Here is a 19790-nt window from a genome sequence, read left to right on the forward strand (position 1 = left end):
TAAACTCGCGATCAGGTCATTGTGGGTTGAAATGCATCGAGAATAAACGTAAGAATATCGGAATCAAATAACACCATTTGTGCCAATATAAATGTATTCAGAACATGCATACGCTTTCAGAAGTATGTGAGTTAAAATTTATTGGAAATTTAATTGGTAGTTTTTACTTGCGTAAATGTCAAACATGCCGTTTAAAATGTAGTAAATACATACAAATAAAAACGAACACAAGTTCTCAATGGGGCAAGTGCACGCTAGAAATTATTGCAAAACTGTATCCATTTGATTCACAGGAATATGAGGCGAGTGTGATACTTTTGCAGTTATTGGTTTAGCAAACGAAAAGTTTGTTTAATCGATGACAAAATATACTGTTATGAACATCAGTATTTTAATGGGTTGGATTCACCACGCGGGCTGCGGTTTTATTAACAACAGGTTGTATATTGATACAACATCATTTCTATTTACGTGTTCCTGCCGAATTCTTTAGCACAACTGCGGTTAATTTTCTCACAGTACTGAATACTAGGTTGTGGGAAAAGCGATAACAGAGTCTGTTTTAACAGCAACACCGGACCCTTGGTGTTTAAACAAGAAACTAGAGTGGTAGTTACCCTTGGACCACGGACCTAAAATAAAGTCGAGTTCTATTAACGCCATTGTTTGCTCAGTAGATTTGTCCAAAAGTAAGAAAAAAAGCATTGAGCTTTATGCATAATATTTACCTTTTAAGAAACTCCTACCCATTCTTTTACATGATCTCATAAAGGCAACTGCACTATAACCTATGAAACTGAATCAGTCGTTTGAGAAAACCCACTTTCACAAAAGTTATATTCTCATTAAAATAATAAAATGAAAATGTTTTACGCGGTCAATTTGAGAAAAAAAGAACTCCATTTGCACATGTTCGAGAAATGGCCAAAATCAGTATTGTGGCGCTGTGAACAGTAGTTCAGTAGATAGCAAGTAGCGGAAGGGGAACGTTGTGTTTCATTTCACTCGTCCGCTATAACAATTGAAAATGAACACTCTAATAGAAAAAAAAACAACAAAAAAACGCACCGAATGTGAAGTGTGTGCTGTAATACAACTTCTGTGTGTCGACTGTGAAATGTTGTGGTAACTCAGATGAACCATCCAGATCAGGCGTCGGAGCATGGTGTGTTGCGGTGTGGACGTATTCAAAAAGTTTTGAATCAATTTGAATGGGATGGTTTTGATAATCGTACCTATATCCCAAAATTGGGACCCAGCGAGTACCACCTCTTCAGGCCCATGAAACAGTGACGATTCCGGCTCCGGTTCATGCTTCACTTCCGGTTCCAGTTCAGATGGGCATAGCACAAACGCTATAGCCTTTTACGGCCACATTTTTGGTGTAAAAGAAAAGACTGTAGCGTATGTTTTAAATTACAGTTCAACGTACACACTGTAGCAGACTATGCTACACCTATGACCTTAGCAGGCGCGTTTTTGTAGCCTTTTAAGACTATGACCTATTGTAGAGATTACAAAAGAAAGGTTACAGCAGAACAGCAACATACTACGCAATACATATTCCAACCCTCAGTCTAGAATGGCCAAGACCACATGCAGTAATACAGAAGCGGCGACGTTTTTGTAGCCATTTACAACCACTTTTTCATTCCCTAAATAACCTAGAACGTCTACCCTCTTACGGCTCTGCCTACACAGGAGCAGACTACTAACATTGACCGTATGTAACATAAAACAGCTAATAGAGAATGATACAATTTTGAACATCTATGTAACATTATACCCTTTCAACCCTTATAGGCAGAAACTTTATAAGGCTATGGATCGGATTTTTCAGCCCTTAGACTTCGTTGTCTTTTCCAATCCCTTTTTAACATAGCAGAGATTGAACATAGCCCATATTCTAGCACATATGCAACATAGTATGGTGTTTTTGTTCTATTTTATGACAGTCAAAATTTATGGTCAAAATCCTATTAGGCTACTAGTGACAGATTTGGAACCCTCAGATTCATGCTTGGCGTATATGACATTGAAATTTATTTGCTGGTGTCGAATTCGAAATCTCAAAAAATCGTGACCGGAAGTGCACTTTATAGTTCAAGTTGAACCCGTAGCGACTTCGCGGTTTCATATTTGTGATCAGCGCACTGAGTTTTATAAAAGAAATGATTTTTCGAAATTGTGAAAATTTAGGGTCAAAGTTATATTTGGCAACAAGTGACAGATTTGGGAAACTCAAATTCGTGCGGGGCGTATAGGCATTGATATTAATTTGGTGGTATGGAATTCGAAATGTGAAAAAATCGAGACCTGAATTGCGGTTTATGGATCAAGATGACCCCGTAGCGACTTTGCGGTTTCAGATTCGTGATCAGCACACCGACTCACATAAAAAGAAATGATTTTTCGAAATTGTCAAAATTTGGTGTCAAAGTCCTACTTGGTAACGAGTGACAGATCTGGGATCCTCTAATTGGCGTTCGGCGTATATGACATCGATATTAATTTGCTGTTGTCGAATTTGAAATCTCAAAAAACTCGTGACCGGAAGTGCTGTCTTTGGGTCATTTGACTTACCACTAGGTTGAAGAAGAGGGAATAAATGTAACGAAAGTTTTTTGACTGCATGTAATTATAAATCAGACCATCAGATGGCAGTGAAATAGAAGTAGAAAATATGATTGATAAGCTTCTTAATAGACGGCATTGCTTCATTGTTTTACATTTTAAATATCTTTTTATTCAGAGATATGTCGTCTTTGCAACAGCGCATGTAATTATAAATCAAACGAACAAATGGCAGTAAAATACAGACAGAAAAAATGATTGATAAATTTGGTAATAGGTGATATTGCTCTACTTATTAAATGTCTTTTTATTCAGAGATCTTCCGTCTTTCCAGCTGTAGCTCAGTTGGTGAAGGCAGTAATCTAAAGAACAGAGGTTTGACCCTGTTCGGAGGTTTAGCCCTGTCCGTAGATGAAATCTTGAATAGAGCTGTAATAATTTCTAACCCCGGCCGGGTTATAAAGGATTAGCTCTCAATTGATTGCTTAAAAAATCTCTATCTCTTAATTGGGAGATGAAAAATTCTATATCTTAGTTGGGAAATGAAGACAGGGTATTATGGACACCACTCTTCCAGATTTGTTTCCTAGACGAGTGATTATACGTATTATTATTGGTTTTGTTACTAATGCTGATTTTAGCGGTATTAATACGAAAAATCCTTTAAAGTTTAAGCATTTCAGTATGAACTTCTATAAATTGTATGTTGATGGAACGCCTGTTCCATCCAAATCGTTACAGCCAGATTTTGATAATAAGCTATATCTGCAAGCATTCTACGTTATTTACAGGGTTTGGTATTTATCATTCTAATCACGGTAATGATATCTCGCTTGCGGAATATTCTAATGGTTACACTTTACTGTTATTTGATTTAACTCCTGATACTAGTGCTAGTGCTGCATTTCATATTAGTCCACAACGTGAAGTAGGTGTACGTTTAGTGGTTCATTTTAACCAAGCACTGACATCTCCTGTACCAGCAATTATTTACGGCGAGTTCTCTTCAGAACTAGAAATTGATTTCCAAAGAAAAATATACAGGGTTTTCATAAAGTCTGGACGGATTTAATTTGCTTATAATTTTCACAAAAATGCTCATAATGAAATTAAATAAAGTGCAAACGGTAGCGGAAGGATTAAATTTTTAGTTGGCAACACTGTTAGATAAGCGGCAACTCTGAACACGTTGAGAGAGGGAGATGGAGGGCAAGGGTCAGTTTCTTACCAAATTCCATCCATTGTTGTTTTCATTGTTGTTTCAATGTTGACTGTTAAAAGTAAGTTGTAAGCTGTATTGGTGTGTGTGTCTTTTAAAGAAATAAATAAATGAAAAACTCCTCTGAGAAGACTATTTTTTTACCGTATCAAAGATGGCGTCGGTGAAAGAGAAAGCGCAATGTGTTCTGTGGTACGCAGAGCTAAAATCACCAATTCTGGTGTGTCGAAAGTTCACCAAAGAGTTCAAAAAGCCGGCACCGACTGAGAGTGCAATCCGAAAGTGGCATGCTAAGTTCTTGGAGACAGGAAGCGTCCTGGACCGTCCCCGAAGTGGGAGGCCGCCAACATCGCCTGCAACAGTGAGCAGGGTAAGGGAAAGCATCATCAACAGCCCACAGAAGTCGCGAATTTGTGGACGTAAATGGCGCCCAGTTGGAGGTGTGGCGGTGAATGAACTGAGCTGGTGCAGATTACAGGTAAAACTTTAATCCTTCCGCTACCGTTTGCACTTTATTTGATTTCAATATGGGCATTTTTATGTAAATTATAAGCGAATTAAATCCGTCCATACTTTATGAAAACCCTGTATATTGAGTAACATGTTAAATACACTTCAACTATGAGGTATCACAACAAAATTTGTCTAACTTTCATTTTATCGGCGTATACGATGTAGATCAATTACCACATTTTATTAACACATTTCCTGCTGTCATAATTATAAACACTGATACTAGTGATAAACCAGGTGAATACTGGGTTGCCATTTATATTTCGAAGTCAGGGGTTGGTGAATATTTCGATAGTTACGGTCTTCCACCGCATATATGATATCATATAAGGTTTCTAAAACGTAACTGTTTATTTTGTACATGAAACAATAAACGCATTCAAGGTGATTTATCTCAATTTTGTGGATATTACAATTTTCTGTATTTAGCTTGTCGTGCGTCTGGTTATTCATTACAGTATTTCTTAAATAAATTCTCAACTTCCACCATTGATGCTAATGTTTTTATGTTTTATTCATTTATGGAAATATAATGGTCATTGGAGCGATATTAAGTTATCCGTAAACCATGTGTGTGTGTGTGTGGGTTGGTTACTGGAACGAGATTAAGTTCTTTGTAAACCATGTGTGTGTGTGTGTGTGTTGGTCACTTGAGCGAGATTAAGTTCTTTGTGAACCATGTGTGCGTTGGTCACTGGAACGGGATTAAGTTCTTCGTAAATCATGTGTGTGTGTGTGAATAATCAGACTTATTCTATGTTGTCAAATGGTTATGTTGTTTGTTATTTAGGAAAAAGGTCAGTCTTGAAAAAGTGATTGTAAGCACCACCGCCAACGTCATACTCGTTCTGCTATGTTCATAGTCTGATGTTGTGTGTAACTGGAACCGGTGTCGGAACTGTAAATTTACTGCGTATGCGCCACCAAGTGTGTGTGAGCTGGAATGTTATGCCGGCTAGGCTAAAGGAGATCACTGAGCTACCGCAGCTGGGGGTAAAAGGCTACTCGTTGCCTAGTCTGCTCATAGAACCGGGGCTGATGCTGGAACAGGAGTCGGAACAGGAACCTGAATCGAAGTAGAAATCGGAACAAGAACATGAATCGGAACCGGAATCGGAACTGGAACCGTAACAGTTGCGAATGCGCAGTAGGGTAAAAGACCGCTAAGTGCCACCATTCTACTCTTAAAGTTAAATGAACAAAGTTATGAACCAGAGGTGTCAATTTTGCGAGTAGGGAACAATTTGCAATTTCATGAATTTGAGAAATACATACTTCTTAATAAATTTTATACAAATATACTAATAACAATGTGAAAGTCTTACGTCACTGGACATTCTTGCCCCTCTCCCCGACAAAACTTGAAATGACAGCACTCTTTTGAAGTTATAGTACATGAATTTACTTGGTAAGAAACAACAAAAAATGACTAAAAGTTTGACAAAAATCTATCCAATATAAAAAGTATAAGTCTATCTCATTTTAGTTTGACATCACTTAAGTATTCTAGGATTTCATGAGAAGTTACAGTCCAACAGGAAATAATATTCCAGAATCACTGCAAAGATTTTGTTGCTGGCAAGTACGTACTATTTAGTCTCCTACGAACCTTCCATTTTCATAATGTTGATTGGAATCTGCAAATCATTAGGATGCTGTTATCGGAAGGACCTTAAATGTTGTTCACTGGGTCTTAAATGTTGTTAGCTATGACAGTTCCGAAGTTCTTCAATAATAAATGTAGGGCTTTGCTGCAATAATTTCCATTATGGATGACGAAAATTGATCTCCGTACATTTTGAATCATTCAAAGAATTTATGTTCTTTTCAACATTTCGTCCTTTTATTTCTGTGGAGGTTACCTATCTTTTGTACAGAGAAAGCCACTAAGTTTTAGATTCAATTATCATTTCTGAAAGTATTTGAGAACAGGATCCTGAGAAGAATATTCGGACCCAAGAGGAACGAGAATGGGGAATGGCGGAAGCTTCATAACGAGGAACTACATAGTTTATACGGTTTACCCAACATTGTTAGGGTCGTCAAGTCTAGGAGGCTTAGGTGGGCAGGTCATGTAGCTAGAATGGAAGAAAGTAGAAACGCTTTCAAAGTATTAACTGGTAGACCCATAGGAAAACGACCATTAGGAAGACCTAGGCGCAGATGGGAGGATAATATTAATATGGATCTCGCAGAGATAGGAATACAAAGTAGAAACTGGATCCAATTAGCTAAGGATAGAAGTCAGTGGAGAGCTTTTGTGAACGCGGCACTGAACCTCCGGGTTCCATAGACCATAGAGTTAGTTAGTTAGTTATTATCATTTCTGAAGTTAACATCACAACTTCGAATCTATTTAAGTCACTTTGGCGATGGTACCACAAGTATAGGATACGCCACTGGAATTTGGACAGACTGTGTATGTTGCTAATGGTCCGACTGAAGAATGGATTGAGGAAAAGAACAAAGATTAAAAAGGAACAAAATAAAATGACTATTATGAAGTATTAATAAAGTAAATATGAATAGGACATTGCAAGAAAGAAAAAGGACGTAACAAGCATAAAAATAGCATTTTTTGTATTGCGATGATTACTAGAATGTGAACAAATATTTTGTTTGTTTTTGCCCCTGAACTAGCTACTCGTTCAGTACGAAGTACGAAGAGCTGTAAGTTCAAGGTCTCCTGGTTCAAGAACGCAGCCGCGTGACGTCATACGGCCGTGTCTCTTGTTTTCATTGCGAGCAGCTCGCGCTATTGAAGTTGAGTTGAAATCTAGGATTGGAACTAAAAAGATTCGAATCGTAGTTATTTCATGGGTACCGATTTTCCTGTTCATTAATGGAATTACACGTAACAAATATTCGACGTTAAATTCACTTACTTGTTCGTCGATGAGTTTTGGTAATTTAAATAGTTTCTGCAAAGTTTTGAATCGAGTATATTTGGCTTTTAGTGAATTATTTTCTTTGAATTTCTCATGGTCCGGCCGAAGTCGTTGTTTGAAACCATTTGGGTAGTACTGAGAGGTATCCAGTGCAGTAGTAGCGGATCCTTAAGCTCAGCTGAAAAATCCTTAAGCTCAGCTGAAGTACAATGTAATTTATTTTTCAATTGGGTTGTTTTTGGATTATTTTTTCTAAATCGTTTTGATAGAAATAAAAAATGTCCATAGGATTTGCTATTAGTCCCATTGAAATATGTTTCAGATTGTTCGATAGGTCCTGACAAAAGAGTAGTTGACAACAAATTTACTTTGGTCGTTATATTAGCTAAATTAGATTTTTAATTTATATAAGTTGGCGATAGGATTGAATAGAGTGTTTAGAGGCCGTTTGATTGCCTTCCTTGTCGACTAAAAATAATTGAGCTTGACTGCGAAGTAATTTCCGGAACACGCTTGATAATTGAATCGGATTACGGAAGAATTTAACGGGTAGAATTTATTGCGTTATTGCTTTTTTGGAGCAGAGATATCTGTACCGTAAATTAATACCTAACTTTTGATTGTCTGAAATTAATCTAATCAGATAAGAAGTGTGGTATTTAAACAAATTCAATCGTGTGTTTGATCAAATTAAAATTGTATTCTGTTTAACTTATTTGTTATTAGAACAGCTTTCAATTATTATTTTTATTGAATTTATTGCTATTGTTATTATCAGTATTAAATTGGTTTATAAATTAAGTTTTTTAAAGTTGAGTTAAAATATAAATAATAAATTATATACTCTTAGGATTTGTCAAAGTATTTTGTTTCAATAAGGAAATTGGTCATTTTCTGGATTTTAGAATAACTTACATGAATTATCATTTGTTAGAAAATTAGTAATTGAAAATATTCCTTGAAGCAGCTTTTCAACAAGCGCCCTGCAACACCGTATATTCAACTTTGGAATACTTTTTTTATTTCTTTATTTATTCTTAATAGTAACCGACAGTTTTGAGTAACGGCTGCAAGGAGTGCTGCGTACTACATTAACACAACATTAGCCCAACGTTATCCCTCACAGTATATACTCTATCCACTAGCTTAAGTTTTCTCTTCAGAACTGAGAAATCACGATCGCGTGGGTTAAAGACGTGTCCCTTAATTGGGTAATTTTCGGAGATCGAATGAAATTTACTAAGATATATAAGAACAGTAAAGAATCGTCAATCAATTTGAGGGGAGCATTCGTCAGAGCAAATATACAATTTCGATACCACTTAAGTAGTTGTCCACGAAATGTTTAGTAAAAGAGCATATTTCTGTTTGCTGCATAAAATATGTTAAGTCCAAACATCATAAATCATAGTCATTTGACAAAGATTGCTATTGAAAACATTTTGCTTGTGTAAAGTCTTAGAAAACAAAGTTTATTATGCGCTTCACACTGCTTGCAAAGCGTTGAGTGTTTTAACTGCAAGTTGTCGATAATAAAGAAACATATTTTGTACAGGTATCAAAGGAAGTTGCAGATATTTGTGTATCCCTGAGGTATCGACATTAATATTTAGAAGCTATTGAACTTCACGTAATTTAGTGTGGAATGTTTTGGCTTTGCACAAGTGAACTATTTTTTCTGCTGTTGCTGCATTTTCTTTCAAATTATTATTTTTATTATTTACTGAAAGAGTCCTGCATTCACAACATACATGGGATTGTGACATTCCAAAGAACAACAAAATCCTTATGAAAGCTTCACACATAAAAGGATTGAGAATTGTTTATTTCCGAACCTATATTTTAAAACATGTAATACACAAGGTTTAAATTCAATGATTGTAAGAGATAAAAATATTACCTTGATGTATAATATTACCTTGCGCTTCTTTAACTGGAGAAGATTACATAAATTCTTTACAGCTTCCAGAACTTCAGCAGATTTAGCATTCCTGGCTATTCAGACCTCTTAAACTACGTCCGTGAGTTGCCCTGGAAAAGAAGCTTACACAAACACGCAACTATGTCCTTCATAACTCTGGATATGCCTTTGGATAGAAAAGGTTTCTATCCAATTGTATAGTTTCCAGACCGGGTCGATATGGAATGGAAGCAATTATGTTCTCTTGGCTGATCTGATTCAACTTGCTCACTTCTGCTAAGTACCGGGTAGAATATGTCAAAACACACCCTGCTCTTGTCATTTGTAGTAATACCAAAACATTTTAATTGACGTCTTCAGTCATCGTCTATTTCCTTAACGTCAACTTTTTTTACCCCTATTCTTTATGCACTATATACTTGTGAATCGTGCTTGTTCAATTACTATGCATTTATAGGTTACTTGTTTCATACTTTTTTCCATTTGTCAATATTCCCAGAATTAGGCTTAGTAATTTCTCTTATTCTAACATATATTCAAACTTTCACCGACAATACTTTAACACATGAAGTCTACAAGCGATTTTGATGAATGTAATAAATGTACGAGCTTGAATACGTATCTACAGGTCTGAGAAATTTTTAAGGAGAAACGTGACTACTCCTGCACTAGTCGTCTTTCCCTTTGTTTTTGATATTTCAGTACCCGTTCCGGATACGATGCATGGAATCGCACAAATCGGAGTTTACTTGACATCAATAGATTTACCCTTGCAGTTGCTATTTGAATCACCAAATGAAAATCGATTTTCTTTATTCAAGTAAGGTTTCTCAAACGATGATTCAGTTATGAAAACCAAATATTGGAAATTGGTCAGTTGAACACTTAGACACTTGGGAAGCTATTTCCATACATGTTGATTGTACAGTACGTATTAACACATTCTTATCATGCTTTATGTATTGTACTAAGAATTAGTATTTTGTTGTTTGATTTCAGGTAATGTCTAGTGATGGTAAGACGCAGGTAGGGAAAATTAGTAGAATCTGGCCCAAACCTTCGTTACTGCCTTCTAGGGAGTGTGATTATTTCGATATTTATTTTCCTATGAATTTGGATGTAAAGATGAAAGCAGTCATACTTGGTGCGTGCTTCTTAATTGTAAGTATAGAAGTAATTTGTGATTACAGTTTTCAAACAGTTAATAAGTATTGTATTCAGCGGTGTAGCTTTGGATCTTGCTAGGCCTGCAAAGCAAGAGAGCCCGTTATGGCTTGGAGTCCACAGACTTTATCCTTCACTGATTAAGTGAGGTCAGGCTATATATTATGGCGATTTTGGACGAGAGTTCTAAATATTTATTATAGATAGAGCAGAGGAATTGTAAAAATATCAAATAATTCGTAATTTCATATTGTGCTGAGGTTGATAAGTTGGTTACCAATGCCCATTAGTTGAACGCTGTCCTGCCGCTGATACTACTTCGGCTCTCTTGCCAGGAAAACATTGTTTTTCCTTTAATATTGCTGTACATGCTAACCGTGAATCACCTCCAGTTTTTTATTTCCCATTTTTCTTCATTCTGGTGTTCCACAAGGATAGGCTTTGTCGTCCTTACAATCTATATTTCTTCGTTTCTGAATTTTCTGCTGTGCCAGCTATTGTTAAACTTTTACAGTATGCTGATGACGCTGCTCTATTTGCAACGGGATAAATCATTAATCAATTCAATCGATCTCTACAGGATGTGATCAATGCCTTTGTTGACTTGTGCTGCATATGCAGACTAAAATTAAACCCAGCGAAAACTCAATCTGTTGTATTACTTGATCCGGAGCATTGTTCCCATGTACACCGCAACCCAAAGTCTTTAATGTCAAAGTGCAAAATGTACATAATCTATTCCGCAACAGAGGGCGTAACTCTCTTAAAATAGAAGCTAGCGTCGCCTAGCTATCCGTGAAATCAGTAGATTAAAACATTAAAGAAAATGATGACATCGTCTATTTTGAAAAGCTTAAATAAAAATGCAGTTAAAATTGGATAAACCTATAAAATTTACGATACTTCTTAGTCCCACATCCAGTAATGAAATGTAAGATTAGTCTCTTGTCAATATTTTTAACACTTGTAAAAGTAACTTTGAATCTACTATTGGGAAAAAATGTGACAATAAGAAAGTTAAACCAGGATTTTAATAATAATCTCATAGTATGCAGAAGTCTACACACTCTTTCTATGCCTAATTAGTGTATTAATATTATTTTAGTAAAACTTTTAAATCTAAAAATAGATGCTTTGTAACACTGAAATGGGCAAGACTTTACAGAAGCCAAATGAACATTAATAACAGCAGAAATGTCTAATAATTGGAATGGCTGTAGTGTTTTCCCACCTACCTCGAAATATGCATTTCCTACGCACAAGAAGAAAATTTCTTTACTCAGAGAAATTTCACAATCAAACTTATGGGCATTTGCCAATTCATGGGAATTTCTGTCGAGTGACAACCACAAAGATTTCCAAATATTAGTATTTATTATGTGATGTTTATGAATGAGAAATAAAAATTCTGTTGGTATATATCTGTGTTATCGTTTTGAAGATATGTATTCTCTTTCAATCTTAGTGAAACATCTTTCCAGAAATATATTTAAACGTTACCAATCTAGTATTGATATTTATCATTCTTATGGAATATGAAAACAAAGGAGTGAATCAAGCCTCAGTATTGAGTATATGTTTTAATATATGCAATATAATAATTGTGTGTGTATTTCTTTAGTGCTATAGTAAAATGACTCTCTCTTACCTTTCCCTGGCTTTGATCAATGGATAGGTTGTCCGCTTTTTTGGAGCCTTGTTATACTTCTTTCCTAGTCTTCTAATTAAAGTTCGAATGATTTAAATCTTTATTCTGAGGGTCCCAGTACTTGTCCATTCAGACTCTCGAATGAACAGTCGAAGATAATGGACAGCTGAATGACTGATTCCGAGTATTACGATATCATCACGACTGACTGCCATTTATAAAATACAAGTTAGATTTTCTAATACACGAAGTATCTGATATAGTGCCAGAATCATCATTAGTAATGACCATTACTACTCACCGTGGTCTGATATCGAAAAAATCTGAGTTTGCTGAAAATTGGCCTGTTACGGGATAATTTGTGCATGCATTATATAGTAGAAACTCACAATTATTCCTTATATAATGATGCGTAAAGATAATGATATACACGTGCATTGATATAAATTATGCAATTTATATCAAATTCTTATATGGCATTCTCAGACTACGACATATGTTTTCCGCTCAGTGCGCGAATGATGGTAAGAGGGTAGCATGAAATTAACAACAGAGCTTTTGCTGAATAATCCTAGAAACTGGCTTATCAATTTTTTCTTAATGTAGTTCCTCCTTACATCCAATGTAGAAGCTTCTTAGCTAAAATTGCGTAGTAAATGTTAAAATATAAGATATGTACAATATTTACTGTATAGGAAAAGATATTAATAACAATAAAATAAATGTGAAGCAAAGCGGATTATAAGTGTCCTCATCAAAATTTGAATCTTGGAATGTATATAATGTGTGTTAATGAACTATACCGACAAACTTAAAGAGATGATTCCTTACATCAAAGAAAGAAAAAAAAATTAGCTATTAGAATGAATTGCACAATAGTGCAACAGTTACAAGAGAGGTGTGGGATAAGATTGAGAAATGTTATTTAAATGCAATGCATGGTTCGAATAATTACTAATGGTACCAATAGGGATAATGACAAAGCTTGGAAAAGCAACTTAATATCAGAATAGTCTCACCAAAGTAGATAGTCCATACTCCTCCTTCTCACCGGAGCTGGAGATCCATGTTAAAGTCTGATAGTCCCTAAGCTCCATGCGATTCCTTCCTGGGTGGTCTCAGTCAAACGAAGATTGAAGACGAATGATGGTTGATTCGATACCAGTAACGATACACAAGCAGCCGAGTTGAAAACGACCGATCCAGAAAGACTAAGGTCATGCTTTCTCAATTGCTTTTGTTCCATATAATGTCATAAGCATAAAGCCGGAAGACCACGGAGGTGATCAATTACTCCAAATTGCCACAGAAAAAGTTCTTATTTCACCCTTCAGCTGATTCGACAGGTTTTTCTATCCAAACTGCTAGCGTTGCCAGATGTCGCATTCCAGAACCTAGGAAGAAGAATTCGTTGAAGTGAAGTTCTTAGAGTAACCAATACTTCATCATCGCTGCAAAGAAAGGCAGGGACAATGACTATAACTGCGAGGGAGGTCTAGTAAGATACATATTCATTTAGAAAACGCCTGATCTCATCATAAATAAACCTGTAGGCGGCACGTGTGAGGCATAATAAAGCAAAACACAAGGTGAGAATACGGGTTAAGGTTCGGGAACCTGCTACCACAGTAGCAATAAACTTATTTAGTTGATGCTAAAATATACATGTAGCAAAACATTCGGATTATTCCTATCACGTTATTTTGAGGGGTCTCAAAGAGTCTAAGTTCTCAGGTTCCATTGGTTATGTTTTCACTGAAATATTTATTAACAAAATAAGAACAAAGTCAACTGAGTAGTTTCTGAAAAAAAATCTGAAAAAGTGAGGAGGTTGTTGGTTCATACCTTGTTGTTTTCAACATGAAGCCAGATTTTGAACGATAAAATACACACATGTGTCTCGGACGGTAGCATAAGCAGAATTATTCAAGGGGGTGGATATAAGAGGCGTTAAAACACACAACTACTTCTTCCGTACTTCACTCGTCACAGATGCTTACATTGCCTTTCATATTGCACTTGTACAGTAATGGTAAATAATTGCATTATATGGTTTGAAGAACCAAAATAAATGTTTATATTTTGTATTAATAACTGTAATGACTAATTTTTATCGATTATGTTCAAATTGTTTGCTCGAACATATCCGACATTGTTTCTTCAAAAGTAATATGACCAATATAATTATTGTAAAACTTTCTGAAGCAATTTAATGATACACTAAGAGAATAGACGCCCTAGTCGCTCCTTGTCCATATTCTAGGTATAATGCATCCAATCGTCATTTTCATTAAATTAGCATTCTAAAGATTATAAAAATTGATCCAGTACTTCCTCATACTCCTTCCTTCATATGAAAAATGGCGTCTCAGCAAGTTCCGTGCTAGTGTTCTGGAATTAAATATAGCTTATTAAAGTATGTATTATAATAACTTTTGGACAGGTACGAGTGCAGCATTTTCCCAAGGAAGTGGGGGCAATAGTCCGACACACAGAAATGTAACCGGAATGAAATATTTTAATCTTGCGACCAGTAATTATGTCATGAAGGCTAAAGGCAACAACGATGGTGATATTGAACGAAATGGTTTAATGAATGTGGAAGAAAACGGAAGAATATCGAGAAAACCGAAGCACACGATGTTTGTCCACCAGAAAGTTCACTTGTCTCCAGCCTGACATTGAAGCGAATATACACACATTGATGCAAAACAATACCTCGTATAAAATGAGTAATATTCATACACATTTTATTGCATTTTTTACTAGAGTAAATTCTTTAAATATTGTAGTAGTGATTAAGTTAATGTAATATGCTTTGACTGTCTTTCGGAGAAGCGAAATAGCTTTTCGTAGCAATGCAAATTCTTTTTTTTTATTTTTGTGAGATTTGGCAGAAAAGAGGGTCTTCGATCTTGAAAGTGATAACACTTTTATAATAATTCCATAAGATATTTAAACTGCATACATACCTATACAAAAAAAAAAAAAAATCTTGGTTATTTTACGTTTAGCGGAAAGTGAAAGACTTTGACCCTTACAGTATTGCCATCTCTAGGACAATTCTGTAAAATATTTAGACTGTTCAAAGCTATCCAATCAATTTTGTTTATCTGAGTTATTTTCTTTTAAGCATAACCTCCCGCTATTGCGATATGGATGCTAATTATTATAAAATATGGAAACAGTGCGGATAGTTTTTGTATAACGTTATTCGTCTAGATTATATGAGATTCAGCACAAAACTGGAGGCTCTGTTCCTTAAGCTGATTTTATCAGTAGAATAATTCTAAGAAAATATTGGTCGGTTTTTCATAATTGTTCAAAAATGTTAATGTAAGTAGAAAACGCGAGACTCTCGCCGTTGAATCCTTAGGGTTCAAGCAGACTGTGTACTCACTTCTGTTAACACATTCAGTCGTGAGAAATGAAGTTGAAAATGTTTTTTCCATTCAACCTTTCTTTTTAGAATATAATACTTTGTGCACTTAAACATTGCATTAAATTCATTTTTGTGCAAATTTAATGTTTATATGAATTTTATGTTTTTTCCATAGGATCAACTGTTTTATGAAGGTCCCCGTACATATATAGCAGTTGGTGAAGGACTTATTTTTGGTAAGATAATGTGTTTGCAGTTTTTTTCAAAATCAAGGTAGTTTATCACAAACATCAGTGTTAATTAATATTTCAGAAGGGATCAACTTTAGGATAAGAAGGATATTACAGAAGGGATCAACTTTAGGAACAACATAAGGATTTTTTTGCACCCTGTGGGTTTAATTGTTGATAACTGTTCGTTAGTGTAGTAGCTTAGCTCAGTACCTTTTCTTTGTTTAAGGAAGCTCTTAGTGTTTAACAATCTATTGACGGCATTCTAAGTCAGTTCAAATCAACCTATAAGATCTCATCTTCTCCTATAGATATGTGAAAACAAAAGGTTATTCACAACGTGCAAATTTAATGGAACTAGATATTATTATTTACATTTTCTACATTAAGTGCTGGAAGTGACCTTGTTTTGTTTCCTTGTTAATAACATTTGCCTAAGACTTCTCATTGCATCCACTACATTACATGTCTCCTGAAACTTGTAGTACAATTGCTTGACGGAGGATTTGTTTAAAGTATCTACTCCATACTTCTCTTGTAGCCCACTTTGTGAGGTAATTGTCTGAACATTCTGATTGGAAGGGTTCCAAACCCAATAATATAAGCAGGGTTGACATCATAAGGGGATGCTGTAGTAAAACATATGCCAAACCCATCATAATATGTCCTGTAAATAGAATTTCGGCAAATGCTAGGACTTACCCAGCACGCAACACATACAGGAGGGCTTCGCTCAACTTCTATGAGAAAGTCGAGAGTTACCGAGTCGAGGATATGCTCGCTTAAAAAGATTATTCCATTTGAAGGTAATAGTGGGGACAATTAATGTCAGGATGATAATAGACGAGGAAGAGAGGGAGAGATCTGTTTGGATGGATTGTAGATCAGATGGAAAAAACAAAGTTGGAGTTAGTGTGCGTGCAAGGTACAAGATGTAAATGTGATAAGAAAGAGAGGAGGGTGCTATTAGTTGCTGTATAATTGACGAATTAACAGATAAAACGACATTAAGATTGCTCTTTCTACTCTTAGAACATAAGAAATAATAAAAAATAATGTTCACATATTCTTGAAGCTAAACCTAGTATTTATTTATTTAGTGCTTTTACAATCAGTGAAAAGAATTTTTAAGAATCCAAAATCTTACACAACACAAGGAGGGAAACCATAGCTGCCCAATTATTATCCCACCTTTTATCAATATACATCACAACCAGTGACCGCGAAATTTTGTGGATTATTCTGTGTTTACAATGATTTCCAACATAAGAGAAAGATGTAAAGTCATTGCAAGCATTTACTCATGTAAAATAATTTCTAAGTAACGGATTTCCGTCTAAATCTCTCACAATTTGTAATATGTTTAACCACAGCAATATAAGTTATAAATAATTAATATAGAAGGTCGTTTTATCCTCATGATAGTGAATTGATTTCGCATATCGTAGGTTGTAAAATCTATTTTCTACCACTGATGATATTTAATATGATGGTCCTGGTGATGAACAATTCCATGAAATACAAAATTCCAGTGAAGGAGTCTTGTATTAATCATATCCAGATTCGGTTTATAAGACTCATTTTGGAATTTTCTACGGACTCCCGCAGGTGTTGGAGCCTAGCATTTTTGAATATTCCTTTAAATATACAAAAGGAACAAAAGTGTATGAAAATGATGCATTTACCAACTTAATATGAATGTATTAAGATGTCTTGATATCTGTCTTTTGATTCAAAGAAGACACATAGGCTACCGTTGTTTTGTCGGTGTGACTTACGGCTTTGGTTTGGTGGATGTGGACTCTAGCAGTTTCATTGCTACGCAAAGCAGGGATGTTTTCGTGGTGTATGAAATCTAAGACGTTCTCAACAGATTAAGCAGGATTTACCTTTACATTAGATGTCACTTTGTGTATAGGAAGACTTCCTTAGCGCAGAAACTTGTCACTAAACTCTTTGCGGAAACTTTCCTTGCTCGTGCGAATCCATCGTGCGTTCTTAGGAACAATAGAAGCGTAGTAAATCCCAGGCACCTGCTACGATCTGATCAAAGACAACTACGCTTCATCCAGAATAATATAACGTCATTAGTCACTCGCTATGTAGCGCACATACAATGTTTGCGTGCACTCTACTCTAGGGGATTTGCGTTGGTGTTAGAGCATAAATTTGGCGTTTGTGTATCGTTAGCAGATCTACCTCCAGTCGAATGGTCCAATGAACGGTAGTTTATTCCTGTCGGGCATGTGCCGGTGCCGGGACATGGGCACATCGGATATTTCTTCTGCTAAATATCTCTAGTCAGATATTACCGTACTTAGCAATAAGGTCTCGATGCTGGTTCCTTCTTCTGAGGTTTCTGCCTGAAGATTGTGTTCTTCGAGGGTGAATATTCATTACGATTAATTAGTGAGCATATTCGCTTATCACAGAATGAAACATTTGTAGTTGTACTGTTTTCAATTTGATTATAGTTATAGCTCACTTCGGAAAATGTTAATATGTGGCCTTCTGAAAACGGATGCATTTCTGGGGACATGGTGCTTACTCTCTCCTTGTTTGTAGATAAGCTGCTTCAGTTGTTACTTGTACGCCGTAGCATCTCTGTTCGAGGCTATAGTTCACTATTATAATGATGAAACGACCTTCCGTACATACCTTGATATTTAGAAATTTGGGATAATGTTATATTGAAGATCGATCTCTAGTAGTGATGAAAGTTGGGTGTTAGCAACGCAGTTAATGTTCTAGTCGGATACTTCCGTGTCTGTAATTTTGAAAGTGACAATCTTCAGCAGAAGAATCAGACGTAAGTCGAAAACAGACGGTATATCCATTGTTCTAGCGCTCCTCGAAATTTAGCTACATTATTAATAATATATATGTTAGATCCTGAGAATAAGAGGTACCATGAAATGTAGTGGTATCTTCCATAAATCTGCGTTGTAGTAGTTTCGATAATAGAACTCTTCCATTCACACGCAATTTGATTAAATTAATGCTCACATGTTCAAATAGAAATGTATTACTGGATGATTTCACTTGTTTTTCATTGGTTCTAATCCTACTCTAATGCGATTTGAAAATGTTTTCATAAACTGGTTATCAATTGCCTTAGGCAGAATATCCTTTGAAATAGTAAATTATTTATAGCGGTGTCTGTGAACAAAAAACTTTAGATCCAAATTGACATGACTATGTTGGTGACTCTTAATCTCTTGCACCACCCGAACGATCTAGATCAAATTTTTGACGTAGATGCAGTTCTGGTCTGGGGGAGTTTTTAGCTTTCCACTTTGACGGTAGAACTTAGGGGAAGGGAAGGGGGAATTATAAAAAAATAAATAAAGCCTAATAACTCTTGAATCGAACTACCAATCTCGATCAAATTTTCAACATAGATGAAGTTCGAACCTGGGTACTTTTTATTTAATTTTGATATAGAACTTAGAAGAGAGGAGGGGAAGAGGCGTAAATATATGAAACTGATTAAAAATAAAAAAGTACTGTCAGTGCTACATGCACCAAATTTTCACGAGGACCATAATAAAATTTGCAGGTCACCCGTGAGCTGAGATGAGGGTGTATAGACTTCAGAAATTTCAGGGGCGCAATGGTGGAATTTTTCTCCAAAAAAAACATGTAAGGAACTCGATGTTGTTCATAAAATCAATCGAAGATATCTGGAGATAATGAAATATTTTCTTTTTATGCGTTAATTTACTTATCTTAACAGAATTGATGTTGATGGTAATTGTTGGAAGGTCAAACTCAAATTGAGAATAACTTCGAATTGAGTGACATGACTTCGACAAGAGTGAAGTTCATTCTACAGTCAGATACTTTAGAACCTGGAGGTTGGATATATAAGAAATAATAACTTTTTCCAGTAGCAGAATATTTTCACTGCATGTCTGATAGTTGGACAACCAACATGACAGCAAATACTTGCACGAAAACATAAGATGCCAGGATATTCCTCCACTTGGAGGAAAAAGTATTACTATCTGAGAGAATCACTTAGAGAAACAACCACGAGATAAATATGCAAAAATTCCATTCACGTTAAGTTCAAAGAGATAGGAATTAATGCAAAGGAAACGAAAAGAACGTCATGCGTCATGCAGAGTCCGAAAAAGCATGGAAGGCTAAACAAAATGATAAAAGAAGGAAAGAGGGAAAGGAAAGAGCAAAAGACATAGAATAAATTAAATTTTAACACTTAAGGATAAACAGTCTCCGTATTTCCCC

General features: G+C 35.6%; 1 protein-coding gene across 2 annotated transcripts in view; it reads left to right on the forward strand.

Moving 5' to 3' along the window:
* Positions 1-19790, forward strand: part of LOC145683553 (phospholipid scramblase 2-like) — a 126290-nt gene that overhangs the window by 71109 nt on the left and 35391 nt on the right. For both annotated transcript variants that reach the window (XR_014131147.1, XM_081754893.1), the window contains exons 7-8: positions 10115-10276; positions 15485-15545. Coding sequence is in view for 1 of the 2 variants with exons in the window: in XM_081754893.1 (XP_081611019.1) it covers positions 10115-10276; positions 15485-15545 (223 nt within the window). In the remaining variant the exon portion in view is untranslated. The remainder of the gene's footprint in view (positions 1-10114; positions 10277-15484; positions 15546-19790) is intronic.

Source organism: Thermobia domestica, chromosome 4, assembly GCF_964235325.1.
Source record: "Thermobia domestica chromosome 4, izTheDome1.hap1.1, whole genome shotgun sequence".
NCBI classification, from domain to species: domain Eukaryota; kingdom Metazoa; phylum Arthropoda; class Insecta; order Zygentoma; family Lepismatidae; genus Thermobia; species Thermobia domestica.